Source organism: Catharus ustulatus, chromosome 4 (assembly GCF_009819885.2).
Source record: "Catharus ustulatus isolate bCatUst1 chromosome 4, bCatUst1.pri.v2, whole genome shotgun sequence".
Lineage (NCBI taxonomy): Eukaryota > Metazoa > Chordata > Aves > Passeriformes > Turdidae > Catharus > Catharus ustulatus.
The window spans coordinates 12,304,679-12,326,585 of NC_046224.1; the positions used below are offsets into that span (position 1 = coordinate 12,304,679).

Genomic DNA, 21,907 nt, shown 5'->3' on the forward strand with positions numbered 1-21,907 from the left:
TTCACTGTCTGTTGCCAGCATCAGGATATTAGCACAGATGCACCTCTCATCTGACCCTGTTTAGCTGCTCACATAGCCTTTATAAGAAGAGCAAAGTTTATTCCAGCACTTATGTGACTGCCTCTTTGTAATTGATGATTCTGACATTTAAAAAATAGCTTGTTTGCTTAAAGACCTGTAATGAAAATTTCTCAATGACATAAGGAGCATTTTTCCAACCGGGCGGGCATGAAGTGAATCCTGATGAAAAGCGAGAAACCCCTGGAAAAATTCTTCCAGCCTTTTCTCTCTCTGCCCCACAAAAGTCTGCTCCCCTCCAGCAGTCATGTAAGTGTGATGATGTCTCTGAGTCAGTGCTGGAGGTGGAGCTGGAGGTGCCTGCTGCTCCCAAAAGCTCTGTGTGTGCAGCAGTGGGAGCTGCTCCTCCTTCAGCAGGAACCAGAGGGAAGCAGTGCCAAGGTGGTAGACCCAGAGTGCCCTAAACCCTGCTCTGCTGCCATGCCCAGATAAGTGAGGGTTGTAGAAGGGGGCTTAGACAAATTCTTGGTGTCTGGAGCTGTGGTGTTCTGCCAGGTCTGGCTATCAGCCTCAGGGGGTGACTGGTGGAGAGGGGAGAAGAGGGTCCCATCTCCAGAGACTGGGTGCAGAACAGGGAGAAAACTGGCTGGACTAGGATATGCTGGAGCTGAAGATGACATAATTTGTTTTTGTTCTGCAGGGAGGCAGGGAGAAAAGGCAGTAATTTCATGCTAGAAATGGCTGGAGAGTGGGTGTTTCTATGCATGTGTGAGTGTGTAGGAGGCAGGAGGGGGAGGGCAAGGTTCTAAGGGAAAGAAGAAAGGAGCTCTGCAAGAGAAGTCTGAGAGCACTGATGTGAGTATAGATCTTTTAAACACTGGCAGTTTCACTCCTTTTGATGTACTGCTTTCTTGTTTAGCTCCAAATGGCAGTAAATTAAAATTCTTTGTATTAAACTAATCTCTTCTGCATTAATATCAGCATCATTTTATGCAGTATTTACTGAGACTTTCTTTGCCATACTGAGCATCACCTGTAGTAGTGCTGGGGAAAAGTCAGATAATATTGCACACCCTGTCTTGATAGGTGTTCCTTGGGAATTTATTGATGGGCTAAAAGGCAGTCATGAAGCATATTAGATTATGCTGCTGCTCTGCTATTTGTGATCTCTTCTATTCCACCTTTACATAAGCAAAATGGCAAGTCTCAGTAGGTAAAGGCTATCAGAAGTTGATGATTGTTGGCCTGAAATTGTGCTTTTGAATTCTGCAAACCCGTCAGTTCTGAAGAAGCTGTCAGAGCTAAGCTTGTAATATGGTGAAGGACTGAAAAAGCACTGAAAAAAAACCTGGCTGTTTTGCACTGGGGTGGTTGAAAAAAGGCATCAGAAAAAGGTGGGAAGCTGGAAAATGTGGAAATTGAGGTAATGATGAGAACCTGACAGTGCTTTCTTGCAAGGAGGAAGTGGAGAAACACCATTGTATGGGACTGAAAGACACACTAGATGTGTGGGGCAGCATTAACCATTCCCCCCTTCACTAGCATGCTACCAGGATTATTCTCCTGATATTGGGCAGAGCCTCAGCCAAATGATCTTGGTTCCTGTCTTATTTGTTGGAACCTGGTTGAATTTCTTGCACTGAAACCTCCACAAAAGTTCTGGTGCCCCAGAGCAGCCTGGTGTGCTCAGGCAGGGTCCCTCAGGCAGCTTAAGAGGAGCACATCCATCCACAGCAGAGACACTGCCAGACTTTGTCCCTGGCACTGGAAACCACAAGGTGTATTTGATCTTGTTTATTAACAAGTGGGATTGAGGGTATATTCCTCTTCAAATTCCACAGGAATGTCATGCAACACTGCAGTGCTACACGTGATACGGCGATATTGATCACATTTATGTGCTTATACTTTTAATATCACTTTAGAAGGTTTTATTTTAATGGGAGGGAGTTGTTCTAACACAGATGGGAGAAGTCAAAAACACTCATAGCACCTCTGGGCATTTTCTAGACAGGTCACAATGGCAGCATCGTTACTCAGAGTTTAAAAAAAAACTTCCTTTTTTAGGCAGATTTTTTTTTTTTAAATCTTTTTAGTCTCTCTTGTTCCAATTATTTTCTGCATATCAGACAAGAGTATATTTTTTTAGACCAAACTTGATTTCATCAAAAGAAAATGCTGTTGACTATTATGTAAGAGATTAAAGTGTTTCTAGCACAGTTGAAAAAGCAGGTCTGAATTGTTTGGGGAAATAGGGCTAATAAGAAGAATTGTACTTGAGCAATTGTTTATGCCAAAAATTCCACTCCGACCAAGGTGCTGAGTGGATGAATTTTTATTTTAAAACTGTACACTGTTGTAAATACTGTCTTTCAGTAATCCATTCAGTTTTGAAAGCAGGATTGTGATACTTTAATCATTTTGTTTGCTGTAAGAATAATGATTTCATCTTTGCCAGGGCATAATACTTGTAATCTCAAGTCAACTGGAAGACATATTTTTCAAAAAATGTTGGGGAATATTAAAAAAAATTCAAATTGAAAATATTATGAGCTTAAGAACATTCAGTAAAAAAACCAAAATCACAATATTTCGAATTTTTAGAAGGTTTTTTAATTTACCTGTTCCATAAAAATTGCCACAGACTGAGAAAATCTTCTGCCTAACCCCAAGCTAGGTGTGATCAGCCAGGTCCCAGGTATATAGGATTTCATCTTTTACTATATAAAAATATAACCACACTTAGAAGTTAGGCTCATTTTGCATGTGTGTGTCAGAACCAGGTGCTAATTTTTTCTCCAGTATGAATTCTGTGTTAAATGTACTTTACCACGGGCTGTCAGAAAAAACCAGGCTTTCCCTGATTTGGGTCTGCACTTAAGTTGTGCAGTAATGGCAGTGGCCACAGCAAGATACATCAGGCTGGCTCTCTCTCCCCCTGTCTCTTTTTCTCACTCTCTTTCACATAACTAGAAAAACACAACTGTGGGAAACAGCCAGGCTAAGTATGGGAAAAAGGAAGGGCTGCAACAAAGACCTTATAGCAAAGTATAAAATACAAAATGTGATCTCAGTAAAGACTGTATCAAAATCTGTTTGCACAATGCAAACACAATCGAGACAATGTAGACAACCTTCCATCTATCATTTACCAAAAGATTAGCCCAAATTTGGAGTATATGATAGAAATCATAAAAGACACTTTAAGCAACCTTTCTCAGAGTCAAGACTGGAGGGAGAAAGTCAGTGTGTTTAGTTTCTGACAGCCATCCCATGGCAATGCAAGCAGCCCTGTCCTGTTGACAAGCAGAGTGATGCATGATACCTGCACAGTGTAATTGCATCCACTTCAACAGACTGCAGCAAGATTCTTACTCTTTCTTGCAGTGATAGCAAGTTCTTCTCCCAAATATTGGAGATTACATAAGATATTACTCTTTTTGTGACCTCTGCATCCTGCAGTAGCAGGATTTGGGCACAGGCTAAATATCAAACCTACTCCTTCAGAGTAATTTAAATTTCTCATGCACCATGGTCTTACTATTTTATTGCTATTAGTGAAGGAGTTAGACATTCTTTTATATCCCATTTTATCTCTAAAAGAGAAAAATCACATTAGGCTTACATAATTTTCATTCCTTTTTCTTTCATTTCTTTGCATTTCAGTCAATTTAATGCAACAGAATACTTCCATTAGACAAAGGCACACCTCATATTTTTGTGTCTGAATTAGGCAGTGCATGTGTCTTTTAATTTGGGAGAGTGAGAGGTTTGAGGAAATTGCAGAATGCTCATGTAGCTAATTTCGCTTTTAATGGCAACAGTTTTTAATCTCTCACATCTTGCTGGTATCTAAGCACATCTGGGTCTTACTTAGGCATTCAAAATCCCTGTTATGCCTCAAGAGCATCCTTCCCAAAAGGATTCTATTTGTGCAAGTGAAAAAGAGGAATATATTATCATTCATCTTAAACAGTCTTGCTTTTGCAGATTCCCTATAACAACACAAAAATAACCATACAGACAAGTACTCATTCTACTTTTCATGGCTTGGGGGAGGGCAAGCAAGAGACTTCCAATAGAAGAAATGTAGAGAGTGGGTAAGAGAGAATTGAGAACATATTTAGCTCTAATCCAAAGTAGAACCTGCATAGACGCCCATGGAACAGAAGCACACCTCTTATGTGCAAACAGATCTTCCCTGTGCACGCAGAAGTCTTGCCATTGGACCTGAACCTCATTTGTGCTATTACTCATTTTAATTATGATATTTTTTTGAATGACAGGATAAAGGCATTAATAGGTTTGGGGTGCATGCTCTTTGTAAGATTGTCTGTGGACTGGCAAGGACTGTGCAAATACAGAAATGCCTTTCAGCTGTCTTGGCCCTATTCCATTGTGCTAGGCTGGCTTTGAGGGATTTCTGGTGCTATGGGGCTCTTTCTGATAGCAGCAGCCTAAAACTGGACATGGGGGCAGGTGCTCTCTGCTCTCCAAGGGTGAAGGCTGTCCTGTGCCTACAAGCCCAAGTGAACACTGGAAGAAAATGTGCCACCTCTGCTTATCAGAAGCTCAGAGAAAGAGCTGTGCTTGCTGTTCTCTAAATTCCAGATTGCCTCAGAATCCAAAACATGCTTTCCCATTTCTAGAGTAGATGGACCATTTATTTTCCTTCTAAATCAGTACTGTTTTTGAAACTAGATGTAGAGATATGAATAAGTGTGAAAACATGCATACTTCTGTTTTCCAAAAGTACCTTTTAGATGAGTTCTGCTAGGTGGAACTGTGGTATTCAGTGTTTAGGTTGCAGCTCATTGCAATAAATCTGAGAGGACAGTGAAGTCAGAGAAGGAAAATGTGGTCACTGCAAATATCAAAGTTACTATCCTCTCTTTTCATGGCATCTGTCACATAACAAATGAGCACGCTGAGAAGCATTCACACTAGTTATCCCAAGCATATTGAATAATTCATAGAAGTAGTGTTAGAAATTATGCTTTAGGGACATTAACAACATGGTATCAAATTTTTTTTTCATAAAACCCTTCCACAGTTCCAGTTAATCAGAACGCTCCTTGCCATGAGAGTGCTGTTACAATAGTTTTGCTGTAACAGATATAAATATACATACTTTTGGAGGGATAGTGAAAAGACTGGGTAGTTTCAATTTCAATAAAAATAAAATGATAGAACTCTTCAGAATTTGTTTCTTTACAGTGTTTAATTGTAATTCCACTTACTCATTAATGCTGAAAGCCTTGAAAATATTTCAAAAGCATTTTACAGTATTACAGGCTCACTAGACATTTAATACATTGATTGATTGGTTCATCTTTATGTATGTAAAATTTCTCAAGGCTAAACAATTTGGGGATTTCTTGCTGAGAACAGCTAAAGAACTGTCAGTTTCAAAATTATGCAATTCATTTTTCTAAATATTAATTGAAAACATAATGTATCAACTATTAATTAAAATTAGGGGCAAATTATATTTTGTTCTTGAAACATTTAGTACATTTTAATTAATTATTGTAGAAGCTTGTTCTATTTTGTGAATTTTATTGTATTGAAATGGTATAAAGTCTCTTTGATATATCATTATAAAATCCATGAAATCAAAATACACTAAACAAATACTGCATTTAGTCACCCAGCAATATTTAACTGTGTTGTTAGGACAGTATTATTTATGGTGATGTCTCTCTTGTTAGTGTCAACAGACTCATCTTTGGTTTGAGTGATTGACAAAAACAATCTTGAGACTTTTTCTGAACACATAGTTTGTAGTAAAAGCAAAGAGAGCTAAAATGGACAAGAAACCATACTTTCCTTTTTATACCCAGGTTGTTTGTGGTTTTTTGTTTGATCTTAGGTACCTGAATTTCTCTCATTATAACCTCCACTGGAAATAATGACTGTGCAATTTCACTGTATTTCTAAGAACTGCAGTTGACATATAAGCAGTTGCAGTCGATGTATAAGCAGTTGACACCTGACTATGTTTTTTGTCTGGAAACCATTTTCAGGCAGTGCCTGTATGTGAGCATTGCTTGCATGCAAGTCTGAAAACTTAATAATTTCATACTTAAAATGCCATAAGAAGCAGAAAGAACAGAAGGAGTTTTAATGTAAATTACCCTTCATTTTAAAAACATCAACTTTTGGAGCAGGATTCACTACTCCAGTCTGTCTGTGCCTTCCTGAAGTAGGACGGGGCTCTTAGGCAGGCAGTTTAGGGCTTTTCACAGACAGGGAAGGACAAAGCACCCAATGCACAGCAATTTCTGCTTTCTCTCCTGCTCTGCTGCTGGCATTCATGTCTCACATTCCTCCTGCTCCTTCCATTCCTGTAGCCCACAGCACACACTCGTGCATTGCTCACCCTTCGTTATTCTGTCTCCAGGGTGCTGTATCCATTAACACGTGACACTCTTGCCTTTCTTTGTGCACTTCTCATGCAACATTTCTTAGAAGGAAGTTTATGGAGTGGCTGTCCCACTTCCCACCAGTTTTACAGACTTTCCAAAGAGGAGGAAGTTGTGCATATAATGTGCTTGAGAGAACTTTTCCATTAATCACCTTCAACCACTGTGGCTACCATCTCTGATGGGATGGGAAACTGCAACTCCATCTCAGGTTTTGATGGACATAGAAGCAGCACACTCCCAGGACAGATGGTGCCACCTACTTTGTCAGGAGCAAGACAGAAATACTGTGTAGAAGAAAATGACATTAAGTGGTAGCCTTCTGAGGAAAAATCAGACACGATGATAATTTTGGGAAGGGCTTTTTAATTACCATGGGATGATTCACAGACACAGTGTGAGACTGCTTGTTCATTGTCTGAACAAATAGTCTGATGTGGCATCACAGTCGTTCATAAGAACACATTTTAATTTGCTTTTATTCACTAGCTAATTAAAAAATCCATAAATATAGACATCCAGAAAATTAATTCTTTTCTAAAGAGGAAGATATGGTTGTTCTCATGCCAACAGGGTTAATGCCCCTTTATATATAAAATCTGAGATTTGGCTACTGAACAGCAATTGATGTATCCATATTGCAGCAGTTTGTGGCAAATGTTGGAATCCAAACATTCAGCTGAACCCCTAAAGTGCAATGGAGAATGATGGAGTGTTTGCCCTGCAAAGGTGTTATTGGTCATGTATTTACTACAATGGAAACAAAGTCCTAACAATAGTCCTAACAACATATGCACTGTGACTTCTCAGTGCTATAAACCATATAAGAGCACCAAAAATTCTCTTCTCTCTCAGAAACCAAAACAAAAAATGGAGAAGGTGGATGACACATGAAAGGAGGAAGAATAGCTAGTGGGAGATTGGATAATTCTCATAAGAGGGGAATGTGATTCTTAGCCATAAAGCTACAAGGGTAGAAAGTGACCTTTTCCTAATATTATAAAGCTGGAGTTTTCTGTGTTATAAAGCAGTGTCAACGAAGGAACTTGGTGGGACTTCTGTTAATGATTTTTCCTCACCAAAAAAATATTTGCAAGCTGAATTTTGTAGTTTATACTCAGTGTAGTATTCAGAAATGAGCTGAAAGAATAATTATTCAGTGGTGAAGGTGTTAAATTGTTTGGCAAAGAGTAAAAATGTATTGTCCTTGAAAATGAATGCTTGGCAGTGCAAGAGGCTCTAGAGATATTAAGGCAACCAACATTTGCTTGGAAGGAAGGTCAGTTTGATAATACATTACCCTCTATTAACCTGGAAAAATACTGTAAAACCTTAGAGAACCTGAAGGAACTCTACTATTCATCTTTACAATGCAATTTTAAAGCAAGAAATATATTCATATATGCCTGAAAAAGTATTGAGTAGATCTTTTGTCATAGAAATTATGTTAGAAGCTCTCTGAAGTTATGGTAATTATTTTTGTAGATAATTTTGCTATCAAAAAAAGAAATAAAATACAGAGATAATGCATAAGATAAGCGCATATAAATTAAAATTTGAATGGCCTTTAAAAAACTTATGAGTAGAAAATTACTTACATACTAGACAGACATTTGTATAAGCATTTGTTAATGAACGGGTAATCAAATATACCTCCATTTCAAATGCACTGAGGTATTTATATGTAGTAGACTATTAGTAAAAATCTATTTAGCAGGAAATTATTTCACTGTTTTGATACATTTAATTTCTGCTTGATAAAATGCTTCCTGTGTTTAATTTTGATGAAAAGCATTAATCCGTAGTGGTCCAGACCTCTTTTGAAATATATGTCTCTGAAAGGTGCTGACCTTGTAAACCCAGTTGACTATAGTAATTTCATGACTATAAGGTGCACTGGATTATAAGGCGCACTTCCGGGTGTCGGCAAATTTCCGAACTTTAGCCGATATATAAGGCGCACCGGACTATAAGGCGCACTTTTTTTTTCAGCGAGGATCCGCTGCTGGCTCCCCCCGCGAGGTTGCTGGCCAAGGCCTCGCCTCAACCCGGCAGCCGCGGCACTGCGGGCCCTCCTGCACCCGGCAGCCGCGGCCCCATGGCCCCGCCTCCACCCAGCAGCCGTGGCCCTGCCGGCTCCCCCCGCGGCTCGCGGCTCACACTTCTGGGTTGGCAAATTTCCGAACTTTGTCCGTATATAAGGCACACCAGACTATAAGGCACACTTCCAAGTTCGGGCCAAAATTTTAGTCAAAAGGGTGCACCTTATAATCGTGAAATTACTGTACTTTCAAGATAGAGCAAGATTTGAGAATTTATATATCTCTCCTAGTAGGAGTGCACATATATATATTCTGAATTTCTGGTTTGGCATGACAGGAGAAGCACCAATAACTAGGATGAAGCAGTGAATGAGCACGCATTTAACTACAACTCATGGCATGATTAAGATATTAATCAATCAGATTCTTCAGCATAAAGTTTGGTAGTGAATTTGTAGCATAAAAGGAAGCATCTGGGACAACAGTAAACATTTCTTTTGGGAAGAATGTGCATGCATATTATTGTTATTGTAGATTAACATTGCTAATCAATACATCAGAGCAACAGCTTCAGATTTGGCTCCACGCCCATGGTTTGGATCTGAAATAAGCACACTGACTGCTGGCAGCTCATGCTGGTCTCAGTCAGCAGAATGTGGACTTGAGTAATAAATACACAAAACATCCATAAATCAAATCTTTACATCTTAGCCCTAAATTAAATAAATAACCTGACTGATATTCAAATCACATTTTTACTGGTCTCAGAGAGTCAGCTGGGGAATTAGGCACCTGGATGGGCACTATGCGAGTGTAGCAGGAAAAACAAAGTATTGATGAAACAGTGATGAAAATCATAGCTTTACCATATAGATAACAGAGTTATAAAACTGACCCACTTCTGGCAGTAATGCCCAATGCAGTTACAAGGAATCTCCTTGGAAACCATAATATCTCTAAAATAGAAATTAATTTTCAAATTATACCTCTATAGATTTTAAATGGAGACGAATCCTACTCATCTATCTTTGCACATGTTTTTTAAGTGTCCAACAAAGAGCTGTTGCTTTCACAAATTACTAATTTAGTATGTGACTAGTTATTCTTGTCCTCATGGTGCTAGCATTACTCAAAGAAATAAAATAGCTCTATTAACCATTTCAGTTCACAACATGACTGCCTATTACTAAAAATTGCCAGTAACATATATATTTATACTTCAACATATGAAGGCATTTGTCACTGTGCTGCAGCATCTTTATAAATGCTCCATCTAATTCCTCACCTCATCCATCTCTCTTTTTCCTTCCTGGCAGTTTATGTCAGGAATCAGCAGTGGCAATGGTGTGCAGTTGACAATGCTGCTGAAAATGTCTTCCACTAAGGACAGGTGGCACATGGCCAGGATTGCCAGTGGGGCACAGGGGCTGCTTGGTATTTACATCATGCTTTTCTATACCCCTGTGCCTTAGGCTGCTGGGAGGCTGGCTGGGCTACTTTCCTCCTCCTGGGAGCCATTACCTAGATAAATGTGATGCTCTGCCTACAGAAATAAAATGTGCGTACAAAAGCAAATGCGTTGTAAATTTTGACCTCCTTTTTCTAAAGAAAAAGAAGGGTTTCATTTCTTTGTGAACCTCTGCGCACAGTGACACCTTTCAAAGTGATCCCAAATAGCTATGCAAACATGGCACACATTTTTTATCTCACTCTTCAGATCCACTGATGCTCTGTCACGCAGTTCATTCACACCAGGCATTTCAGGATGCACAAATAGTTCCTGCAAGCAAAGCGTAGACAGAACAAACTTACATAATTTGTAAATAAAATGCTACCTTGAAACTGGACCTTTTTCTTTTTATGTGACCTGGCCTTGCCAACAATATACTTACCATCTTTTAAGTAATTACTTTTTTTGTAAAGTAGGAGTTTTAACATCCATGCTATGCTTTCAGATGCTTGAAGAAGTTAAAAACCTGTTTCTGGGAAGAAAATTTGCCTACTTTTTACTGCTTTATGACCAGCATTCATTTCAGTATGCTTTTGCTATTGCACTACTTATATTTTTTAATCTGCAATGTTTCATGTTTACTAGATCAGCAAATAATCAAGGTCTTTAGATTTTTCTGGAATGTATTTTATTTCTCTCCCAAATAAATGCCTCTATTTAAATAGCTTTTACCACTATATGCAAAGTACAAATAAAATGGAAATAGTTTCTTCTACTAATCCACATCTGCTTGAGTGTAATTACATGATACATGCTGGTTAAGCACAAAAATTTTGAATAGACAGCTTTTTAATTAGGCATATGCATTGGGTCACAATAGAATTAAAATCTAAAAAATTGATTGTATAAAAATGGCACCTGCTTACTCAACAGATCTGAGTCTTGGGTAAAGTTGCAGACAAGTGTCTGTGTCACATATTTGTGTTGGCCCCTGAAGCAAAGTTCAGAGCCAGTGCTCAGCCCTTCGTGATGTGAATTGTGAAGTCCAATGATGGGAGAATTGTTTAACCCAAGTCATCACCCCTGCAATGCTGTTTGTACAAATACTGACTCTAATCTGACAAACAGATTATTTATATCTGTTGCTCAGATTTCAGAAAGAGGAAAATCTAGGCATATTTTATGCCAGTTTGAGTGCCTGAATGCCTAGGAATACATGTTGCCTAGGAATAATGATTGATTAAAGAAATAATAATTTGTATTACCCTGATTTCTCCTCCTGAACCTCAGTTCCCAGAGTTCAATAAGTGAAAGAAGGAGCTGTGGATAGTGGTTACCTGTCAGCTTTGCCAAATTTGTCACACGCTGGTGAAACTTCTGTATGTGATGAAGACTGGGAATGGTTCTTCCATGCCAGTTTGAGCAGTGATATTTTAATGGACTATTTAGTGTTCTTGTACACCAGCAAGTGGTCCTGAAACCTTTTCTGGATGCAGAGGCAGCTGCCCATTATGTCTCCCAGGAGCTCTTTTCATTTCACTGTGGCTACTGCAGTACTGTCTATCTGAGAAAGTCGTTATAAAGCTGATAATAATGTGGTCAGTTTTAAATTTAGCTCTTTTGATCAGTAGCTGTAGTTATTGAGTTATTGTGTGCATGTACTTCTCCCCAGGTTGCCTTTTTGATGTGTTTTAGCAGTCAATCTAATGTTCCTCTTTAAAAGAACTAAGTATTTTCTTGGCAGGTGTTTTAAGTATTTCAGTTCTAATATGCAATAGTATTGTATTAATATGTGGTAATATGCAATAGTCATCTTACACCTCAATCTCCTTTAAGAAGTTATTCTAATTCCAAAATTTTTATTTTAAAATAAGGGTAATTTTATAGTGGGTATTAACAAAATTAGGGCATTTTCCTTTTTTTTCTTTCTTTTTTTTTTTTTTTAATTTTTTTAAGATAAATTAGACTATCATGAACTACAGGACCCTAGGCTTTATCTCGTCTTGTCAGGCCATCAGGTCTTAGCAGCTAGAGCCAAATAGGTTTTACAAGGTTCTGTGGCAAGTCAGAATACAAGAAATCAGTGAATTTCTGCTTATGCAGAACTTTTTTGAAATCTTTTACAACCAAAACAATGCTTCTAACCATTTGTAATGGAAATTATTTATTCACACACTGGATTAACAACTATGGCAAGTGGAGGGAAGTTGAATTTCAAAGTTTCAGAATGTTGTTTGTCTGCTACTGTTTAAAGGATCCCTCAGATGCTAGTTCTCTGTACTGCTGCTTGTAAGTGTATGTGTGAATGTAAAAATGGCTCATTTCTTACAAATGTTTGCTTCTTTCATGACCATCAATCACATGCTGTTGTTATTAAAATTACCCCCATGTTTCATATTTTGATACTGGATACGTGCTCTGAATTTATTATTAGCAGGCTCCAGTGCCAGCAATCTTGCAGCACTCTGCAGAAAGAGAAGACAAGGTCACTGCTGAGAAGTGACAGAAATATCTGATAATGACAGTAGAGAGTGTGGGTGGGCAGGTGAAGGGAAAGCTTCAACGATGAAGTAATCATGTATTGCTAGTTCTCAAACTGATGCAAAGTATGCATATGCAGAATTTAGATTATATGGGTGAGAAATGCAAGTGGGAATAAGTAATGCTGGAGAAGTTAGCAGAGTTTATGTGGGCTATAAATGCAGTAAAAAATTATGCAGCCCAAATCCTGCAGAGCTGGTGTCTTGTGCTGACTTGCCAAACCATGAGCTGGTTTTAGCTTTTAGCTCTGTTGCTATTGGCTTGCACTGGCTGCAGGGGGGTAGCAGAGCTGTCTCCACCCAAAATCACAGCATTCTGTCATATTTCAAGCATATAGACCTAACACTCAGAGCATGATCAAAAACCCGTCAGAAAGAATGGAGACATTTCTACTAAATTTCTATCAAAGATCTAATCTGCACTTTTTTCTCTGTATTCATACTTCAAAGTTTAGTGAATTCTAATTAATAATGAGAACGGCAGTCTAGTAGGCAATTCAGTTCACTGAAGTACAGCCAGAAACCTGAGTGCACAAGAAACATATAAAAAGCAATAGGCAAAATGTTTGTATACAAATAGTGGGAACATAGGTAAGAAAATGGACAAACTTTACCTACAAGTGCAAGATGTTTACACAAAGAATCTAGGGGTGACAAAAACCTATCAGAAACAATAACTGGCTATAATGATACTGAATAAACTAAATAAACAATATCACAGAATCACAGAGTTACTGGGTTGGAAGAGACCTTCAAGATCATCAAGTCCAACCCATGCTGTAACGTCTCCACTAGACCATGGCACCAAGTGCCATATCCAGTCTTTTCATAAACACATCCAGGGATGGTGACTCCACCACCTCCCTGGGCAGACCATTCCAGTACTTTATCACTCTTTCCATGAAAAACTTTTTCCTAATATCCAACCTGTATCTCCCCGAGTGCAGCTTGAGACTGTGTCCTCTTGTTCTGTCAGTGCTGCCTGGAGAAAGAGACCAACCCCACCTGGCTACAAACACCTTCCAGGAAGTTGTAGAGAGTGATAAGGTCACCACCCCTGAGTCTCCTTTTCTCCAGGCTGAACAAGCCCAACTCCCTCAGCCGTTCCTCACAGGGTTTGAGTTCCAAGCCCCTCCCCAGCCTTGTTGCCTCCTCTGGACGTGCTCAAGTGTCTCCACATCCTCCCTGAACTGAGGGGCCAGAACTGGACACAGCACTCAAGGTGTGACCTCACCAGTGCTGAGTACAGGGGGAGAATGACCTCCCTGCTCCTGCTGGCCAGACTATTTCTGATACAGAGCAGGATGCTGCCACCTGGACACACTGCTGGCCCATGTTGAGTCAACTGTCCATCAGTACCCCCAGGTCCCTTTCTACCTGGGCATTGTCCAGCCACCCCATCCCCAGCCTATAATGCTTCAAGGGGTTATTGTGGCCAAAATGCAGGACTCAACGTTTGGACTTGTTAAACTTCATCCCATTGGACTCTGCCCATCCATCCAACTGTTCCGGGTCTCTCTGCAGAGCCCTCCTGCCTTCCAGCAGATCGATACATGCTCCCAGCTTAGTGTCAACTAAATAATACTGAGTAGTACAGGTTCTTTAGAAAGGAGGTAAATAGAGCTGGTAAGATTGCCTGAACTGTAAGTTAATTTGTGATGAAACTAGTTATGTCAATAAAACAAATTCTGTTTGCATCAAGCATTTCAAGCATGAAAATGTTGGGGTTTTTTTCAGAAATAATACTTGTGGAAGATCCCCAGGGTGTCAGATTTAATTCTGCAACATTATTGTAGAGAGGAATGTAAAACAGAGTGTGTCATTAAAAAATGTTGAAGGAATTTTTTCTTTCACTAATCCAACTAAAGATAATGACAGTATAGATCTGGTTTTGCTTTGAAATATGTAGGCAACAAAATGTAACCTCTAATCAAACATTCAGGCACTGAGTCAATTAACATTACATGACAATAAGTAATGCTCAGCAGACTTTAATAAGCAAAACAAGCTAGTTAAATATATGAAACATTGTGGGGATTTGTGGTTGTTTCTGAGAAGAAGACATCAAATTTCATCAAGTGTAACATACAGTGTTGTATCTGACAACAGGGAACTAGGTTCAGGCATCCAGGAAGTCCCTCCAAACCAATTTTCCTACATTTTTCAGTTAAATTCAAGAGCCTTAACTAAATCAGAGGTAACTTTAGGACAGTTTCACAAATTTGCTTGCTGTCAGTATTCTTTAAGATTCTTCAACTCAATGCTGAATTTAGACATTGAAGAATCTGTTTTTGTGGCAGTGTAGATTTTTGAGATATAGACCAGGGTATCTGTTGTCTACTGGATGTCTATCAAACCTGCCAGTTCATCTAGAGAGTCTGATTCAGATGCCTTCTCCATAGATCAGACTGTCTGGGCTCCCTCATCCCTGAACAGTCTCCAGTAAGATGAGGTTGGAATGGCAAGTGTACAGTTTGTACAGGCTAGTGAGGAAGATGAAATTGGAGAGCACCTGATAGAGAGGATGTTCTCCCTGGAGAAGGCTCAGGGGCATTTTATCAATCTACATAAATACCTGTACAAAGAAAATGGAGCCAAGTTGTCTCTGGCAGCAAGAAAAGAGACAGTGGGCAAACACTTAAACACAGAATGTTCCCTTTGAACATCAGAAAACACTTTCCTGCTGGAAGGGAGACTGAGCACTGACACAGGTTGCCCAGAGAAGATGTGGAGTTTACCCCCTTGGAGGTTTTCAAAAGCTACCTGGACATGATCCTGGGCAACTGGTTCTAAGGGATTCTGATTGAGCAGGGTTTGGACAATATGACCTCTAGAGATCCCTGCCAAGCTCAGTCATTCTGTAAGCAAGCTCCAGTCATTTTAGTAAATTTAATTCTAAAAGTCAGGCAAAGTTTGATGCTTAATATAAATGTTCTGCTTAACTTCAAAGATACCCACTCACTGTGAAACTGTGATTTCTGGAGGCAGACTCTAGCTTGCTCAGAAAATGAGACAGGAGTTATAAAGTGATCACTATTATGCTTGTCCATATGCACCCATTATTATTAGAAGCAGCAGGAAAGAACAGGCAGAAAAGATGCTGCAGGAACCTTTAAGGGAGGTTTCCTAAAGAAGAGAGGTTTTGAACTTTGCATTAGCATGGCACTGGCTCTGTAATGCTCTTAACTTATCTCTCTCTTCCTACCAAATGCTGAGTACTTCTCTCTGTGTCAGCAATGAGGAACTCTCAGCCTGGAAAATGAGTTAGGTTTGGAGAAAGTACAGTTGAGAGAATAATTTGAAGGATTTCTAAAATTAACCCCTTTTTTCCTCCTTCCTGTCTCATTATCTGAAACTGTTTCTCCCCACTGCAGCCCCACTGTAGCTCCTTTCTTTGAGCTGAACTTAGTAACTCATGCCCTTGTGCTCATCACATTTAACCTGTGGCTGTACATTCTCCAGGTGACAGTATCTCAGGTGGGTCCCAAACAGTCCCACTGGGACTGAGTTACAGCTTCAGCATCTGCCCGGGCATGCTATTCATGTTATACCTCAGAAACAGCAAAGAGCTTTGAAGATATTGATTCAGGAAATGCTGAAAGATTTTCTGCTGGCCTGTGAGGGATAATGGAAGGTTTTGATTTCAAGAAGTTATTACCCAAGATTTTCTAGTGCTCAGTTTTGTCTGTTTAGTGGTTGGGGCAAGGGCTACTTGGCCTGTATGTTTCCTGACTGCACTCCTTTTGCAAAAGCTAATTTCTTTTCACTACAGATCTATATAATGTCAACTAGCTTATGTAATTTTCTGATATATCAAAACCACATTGATTTAAGTTTTATATCACAGCTAATCCTGTCCAAATACTGAAAGGGAAGGAGAACAGGCAATGATTTACTTGCCCAACACAAAAACTGCATTTTTCGTTTTGCACTCTGCTAATGTATTGTAAGAGAGGATGAACAAACAGATTGGTCTCCTCCCACCACATAGCTGCATTGCCAGCACTCAGGGAAATAAAGACTGCATGGATTAAAAAGTCGCAAGGTTACTATTAAAGCATAGCAACTGAAACAGCAGCATGCACTGAGCAGCTCTCAGTTCAACAGAAGCAGTCCTGTTGTGAGCAATGTCAACCTCACTGCTAACGTGGGAGCCAGGGATGAGAATGCAGGTAAGATCTTTCTATACCAGGGCATGAGCAAATCATGATGAATTGCAGCTATTGACACAGTAATTTGTATGGTGCGTATTTTCTTTTAAATTTTGGCTTTTGAAAACTGCTTTATTCTCAGCTGCTTGACACAAAAGATTAGAGTTTTTTTCAGCACTGCCTATGAAGTGACATTACTGTTTGTGCTTGTTTTGGAATCTATTTATGATGCACATTTAAGAAAGCATTTGCAGCTCCTAAGGTTTATGTGTGTAATACAATCATTTAAACAAACTTCCTTAGTATTTTTTCCCTAGGCACCCTCTGAAGAATTCTTCCTCTGAATCATACTGCATATGCAATTAATTACTGCTGGGCTGTTACACAGACTGATCATGTGGGAATTGACCATTTTGTTTTCACATAGAAACAGCCTTTGCCTTTGTCCTCACTTAGAAACAGCCCTTGCACTGGCATCTCGATGACACTCTTATCCTCAGTTTGCTGGATTAGATATTTTGATTGAAGTACTTGAAAGACATAGTTTTGTAAAAACACTTAAAGCTATCCCACCCAAGCCACCTCATTCTCCCCCAAATCATTCTCATTCTATTGCTGAGTTTTCAAATACCTTTAAAAAGCTTTGTGTTATGATGTGTCAATTTTTGAATTGTGTAACTTGTAGACATCTCACAGCACCCTGGTGATTAATGATAGGGTAATAAGACAGTCTTCACTTAGAAAAATATTTTAACTTCTAGAGTTCTGTAACCAAATATCCTTTTCCATAAAGATGCAAACTTTTTTATGACAGTGAAAATTGACAGTGGGTCATCAAACTATTCTGAATATTGTTTGCACTGATAACTCATTTTTATTTTAATATGCACCTTAACAGTACATTAAAAAATATTTATGGCTATAAATGTATCGATCTATTCTAACACCAAGAAGAATCTTGAACTTATTTCTGAACTTTTCAGTAACAGTAGATGGTTGGTGCATGGGCAATATGGTGACCCATAAATAGCCTGTTGACTTAAAGTATTCTGCTTCCATATGCTCAGACTGGTAGGTCTGCTATACATGAGACAAGATGCAAAGGTAAAGGTAGTAACTTTAGTTTTATTTCACCAGCTGCCTAGGTGAAAATATTAAACTGATTTTCATATATTTGCCTAGATTTTTGTAATATAAGGCTATTGAACCTGCAAAAAAATTTGTTGTGTCATTGTCCTTGAGCCTTTTGGCTGCAACAAAATGCCACGAAACCTCTGTATGTTATGTAAGACAGATAATTCATACCTAGAATTGGAAATGACAGTAGTACTTCTGAATGGCTGATGGAAAGTAATCAAATTTAACAGAAAATTGTCAATATCATGATCAATGCAAAAAGTGTTTCCTTATGCACATGCATACACAGTCTTGCATTGCTATTCATTGATTCTTAAGTCTGGGAATACTTACTTTTTTTCCTTTTACTCTTCACCAAACAATGGTATTTCTTGATAACACACTCTCAAAATAATCATCCATTTTACCTTATAAGAAAAGTAATCTAGGGAGGCTACACTGGAAGGAGTTGGAAAAAATAGGGAAGAAATGTTAAGAAAAGGTGAATGTCTGGATTCATTTTAATTTTCCATCCATGAACTTTCTCAGAAGATAACTGGTATTGTTGTTGTGTCTTTGTATTACATTTGCTACCAGACAAACTTTACATTTTTGTCTCTCCTATATGAGTCAGTATGTTGATTGAATTTATCATATTTTTTTAAGTAGACTTCTATTCTCATGTTTTAAAAAATGCACTGCATATACAGCAATTGAAGTTGTCTCATGTTGTCACTGTTTGTTCTTCTCGTTCTAGGTGATGTGATTGTCTATATTAATGAAGTTTGTGTCCTTGGACATACTCACGCAGATGTAGTCAAACTCTTCCAGTCTGTTCCTATTGGTCAGAGTGTCAACTTGGTGCTATGTCGTGGATACCCTTTGCCCTTTGATCCTGAAGATCCTGCCAACAGCATGGTGCCACCCCTTGCAGTAATGGAGAGGCCTCCGGTAGTGGTAAATGGAAGACATAACTATGAAACTTATTTGGAATACATTTCTAGGACTTCTCAGTCTGTTCCAGACGTAACAGATCGACCACCACACTCCTTGCACTCCATTCCAGCAGATAGTCAGCTTGATAGCACATTCCCACCACCTGCCCATGATGATAATGTATCAATGGCTTCTTCTGGGGCCACCCAAGCTGAACTCATGACCTTAACCATTGTGAAAGGGGCCCAGGGCTTTGGCTTCACTATAGCAGACAGTCCTACAGGACAGAGGGTGAAGCAAATTCTAGACATTCAGGGATGTCCTGGTTTGTGTGAAGGTGACCTCATTGTTGAGATCAACCAGCAGAATGTACAGAACCTGAGCCATGCAGAAGTAGTGGATATACTTAAAGAATGTCCTGTTGGAAGTGAAACTTCTTTGATTATCCATAGAGGAGGTAAGTTTGGAAAGTCTGTACAATTACAAAAATGTGTGTAAAAGGTTCTAAACCATAAGACATACATATACTCACCACATCCTTGTTTGCTAGATTGGAAATTAATTTCCATGTTGTGGGAAGTAACACCATTGGTTCTGGAAAAGTGTGTCTGTAATTAAGTATCCTAGGCAAAATCTTACAGTTTGTTGTACATTCCTTTATGTGTTTTAAGTGTCAATGGTCCCATCTCTGTATAAGAGTTAAACTAGGGCAGTTCTGGACCTTTCACCCCATAATAGTTTGTGTGGTGTCTGCAGCAAACTCATGTAGTCCCAAAGCAGTGCTGCAAGCTTTAGATATAGTTGTATGTATTGGCTCATTAATGTAGATCCAAAACAGAGCAATTTATTTACCCTTTACAAGGTTACTGGTTTTCCTAAGCCATCTTGCCTCCTTTTCATTCATTGTAAAAATTTTGTGCAACAGTTACTGGGGTTATTTTCTTTCCTGATAACAGAGATCCATGGTATATATTTCTCTAATTTTTTTTTAAATAGCTTCTAGCAACTTGTTTTTTTCTCACCAGCCTGACACAGTAAGTTTGAATGTTCACCATTGGAAGGGGAGAGTCAAGACTTATCCATAAAGAAGCAATAAGAACAGAAAAGGACTTAAAAACTTGACAGGGATAAGTTATTTCATAGCTTTTATTATTTCAACCAAACAAAATTTCTTTGGTCGTTTGAGGTGAGCATGCATCCTAATTTATTATTACCTGAAATAAATAATGATTGGATTTTTTAAATTAAAAATCTTTGTTTCTCTAAAGGTATTCATATGTCACCTAATGTACATTATTCTGTGCTTAAAAAGAAAAGGATTCTGTGCACAGAGATGCAAATATACTATCTACTTTCCTTCTGGAGAATAGAAATTGGGAAGTGAAGCTTTAGTGTTTGCATATGCCAAAAGTTTATGATTAGAATACCTAAAAATCCTTAGAATAAGGAATACATTAACATTATATCAAATTGCAGAAGTAACAAACATAAGGTGATTAAAGACGATCCATAGTCAATAAAGGCACACAGTCAATGAAGTATTTTTCTTGTGTCTATATAAAAGAATTATTTACAAGAGACAGAATCTGATATTTCTTTGGAATTAAACCAAATTAGGATGATAACTAAATTGAAGGGACTATAGTATATGAACTTGGAGAAAATTAATGATTGCAGAGAAGCTGTATTCATTGGTATTAAATCTGGTTCTCCTTAATGGCCATTAAGAATCTTGAACAATGGAGTAAGCAACATTTTTTAATTAAGAATTTGAAAAATTAGGGAGAATTTCATAACCAAAAAAGAGCATAAAGAGAGAAGGATTAGTGTAACTTCAAAAAGGTGGAATTTTATTTTGAAAATGCGAGATAATCACCCTCTAGAGGAAAACAATTTGGAACACCAGTCTTCAGAGCAAAGTGAGTATAAAATCCAGTATGCTGAACAAGCCTGAGTAATAATAGACAACAAAATAGATATTTCAGCAATCAGTGCAGGACAGTAGCAAAAATAAACTGAAGCAGCCACATACTGAAGCCCTTGAGGATAATTGCTCTCTCTGAGGAGAATTTCTTCTTAGATCATTGATTCATGATCGAAACATGATAGCTAAACATGGATCAACGTGACAGTTTAACAAGTTCTGGTACATTAACTGAGCCGTGGTTATTTTCTACACATCTCTGTGGCAGGTAGGAGATACTACAGTGAGCTCAAGGCTCGATAAAAGCACTCTAAGTTTACACCACCTGCTCTTGGCTCAGGCCAAACACTGAGGTACAGATCGTTCCCCTGGCTCAGCTGACACAACATGCCAGGTCCAAATGCAGCAACATTTAACCCTTGTTGGGGCAGGAGGTGGTTGGTTGCTTTAGAGAATGCAAAGAGAAAGAGAGTGTGTTTTCTTCATGGTAGGACAATGATCAAGACTAAAGTAAATGGATTACTACAGTGTCATTAATCTTAAGGGGATGATACAGAACAAATGCAAGTTTGCCATCAAAAATTTTTGTACTTCAGAAATAATGACTATACCTTAAGGTTGTGAGACTAAATTAAAATTTTAAAAAAGCTCACTGGAGTGATTCAAAAGAATTTAAAACACAGTGTATGAATCAAACCTACTTTACCTGAGAAATGGCTAAATCATATCTTAATACAAATATGATAATTGTTTTACGATGAAAACCAGGGTTTTGTTTATTTTTTTCTCATGTATTCATAGGAAAAGGGAATCTATGTGATTAAATATACACCTAGAATGTAACTAACATAACTAACATCTATGTTAGTTGTCATGTCTCTTTTTATAGTGCCTGCCAGAAACAGGTTTTTCTATGATGTAATTAATGCAATTCCACTCTGGATGTTTCAAATAAGTCAGGTATATCTGGTATACCTTAAACTATATTTGCTGCTTGACTGATTATAAAGGGAGTAGAGGATGGTTGATTCAGGTGTATGTGTCTATCTGACATGTTATGAATAATAAACAGGTGAGAATATTTGGGCATGTGAGATAATCCGAATACAAAACCAAATACTTAGAGAAAACTTCTTTGACTCTAAAATATTTAGTCAGTGACACCAGTAAAGCACAGCATACTTTCTCATTACTCATGGATCCAATTTTTAATTTATTAACTTTGATGTGTAATGACACTTCAATTATGCCATCCTTTTCCATCATTACCCTATGCATCCTATCTTTATTGTCTCATTTTTAAGA

The 21,907-nt window shown here is 38.4% G+C and overlaps 1 protein-coding gene across 14 annotated transcripts in view; it reads left to right on the forward strand.

Annotated features, from left to right (window-relative positions):
- Window positions 1-21,907, forward strand: part of MAGI2 (membrane associated guanylate kinase, WW and PDZ domain containing 2) — a 713,151-nt gene that overhangs the window by 577,421 nt on the left and 113,823 nt on the right. For all 14 annotated transcript variants that reach the window (XM_033057437.2, XM_033057440.2, XM_033057436.2 and 11 more), the window contains one exon: window positions 18,500-19,135. In XM_033057437.2, coding sequence (XP_032913328.1) covers window positions 18,500-19,135 — 636 coding nt within the window. The remainder of the gene's footprint in view (window positions 1-18,499; window positions 19,136-21,907) is intronic.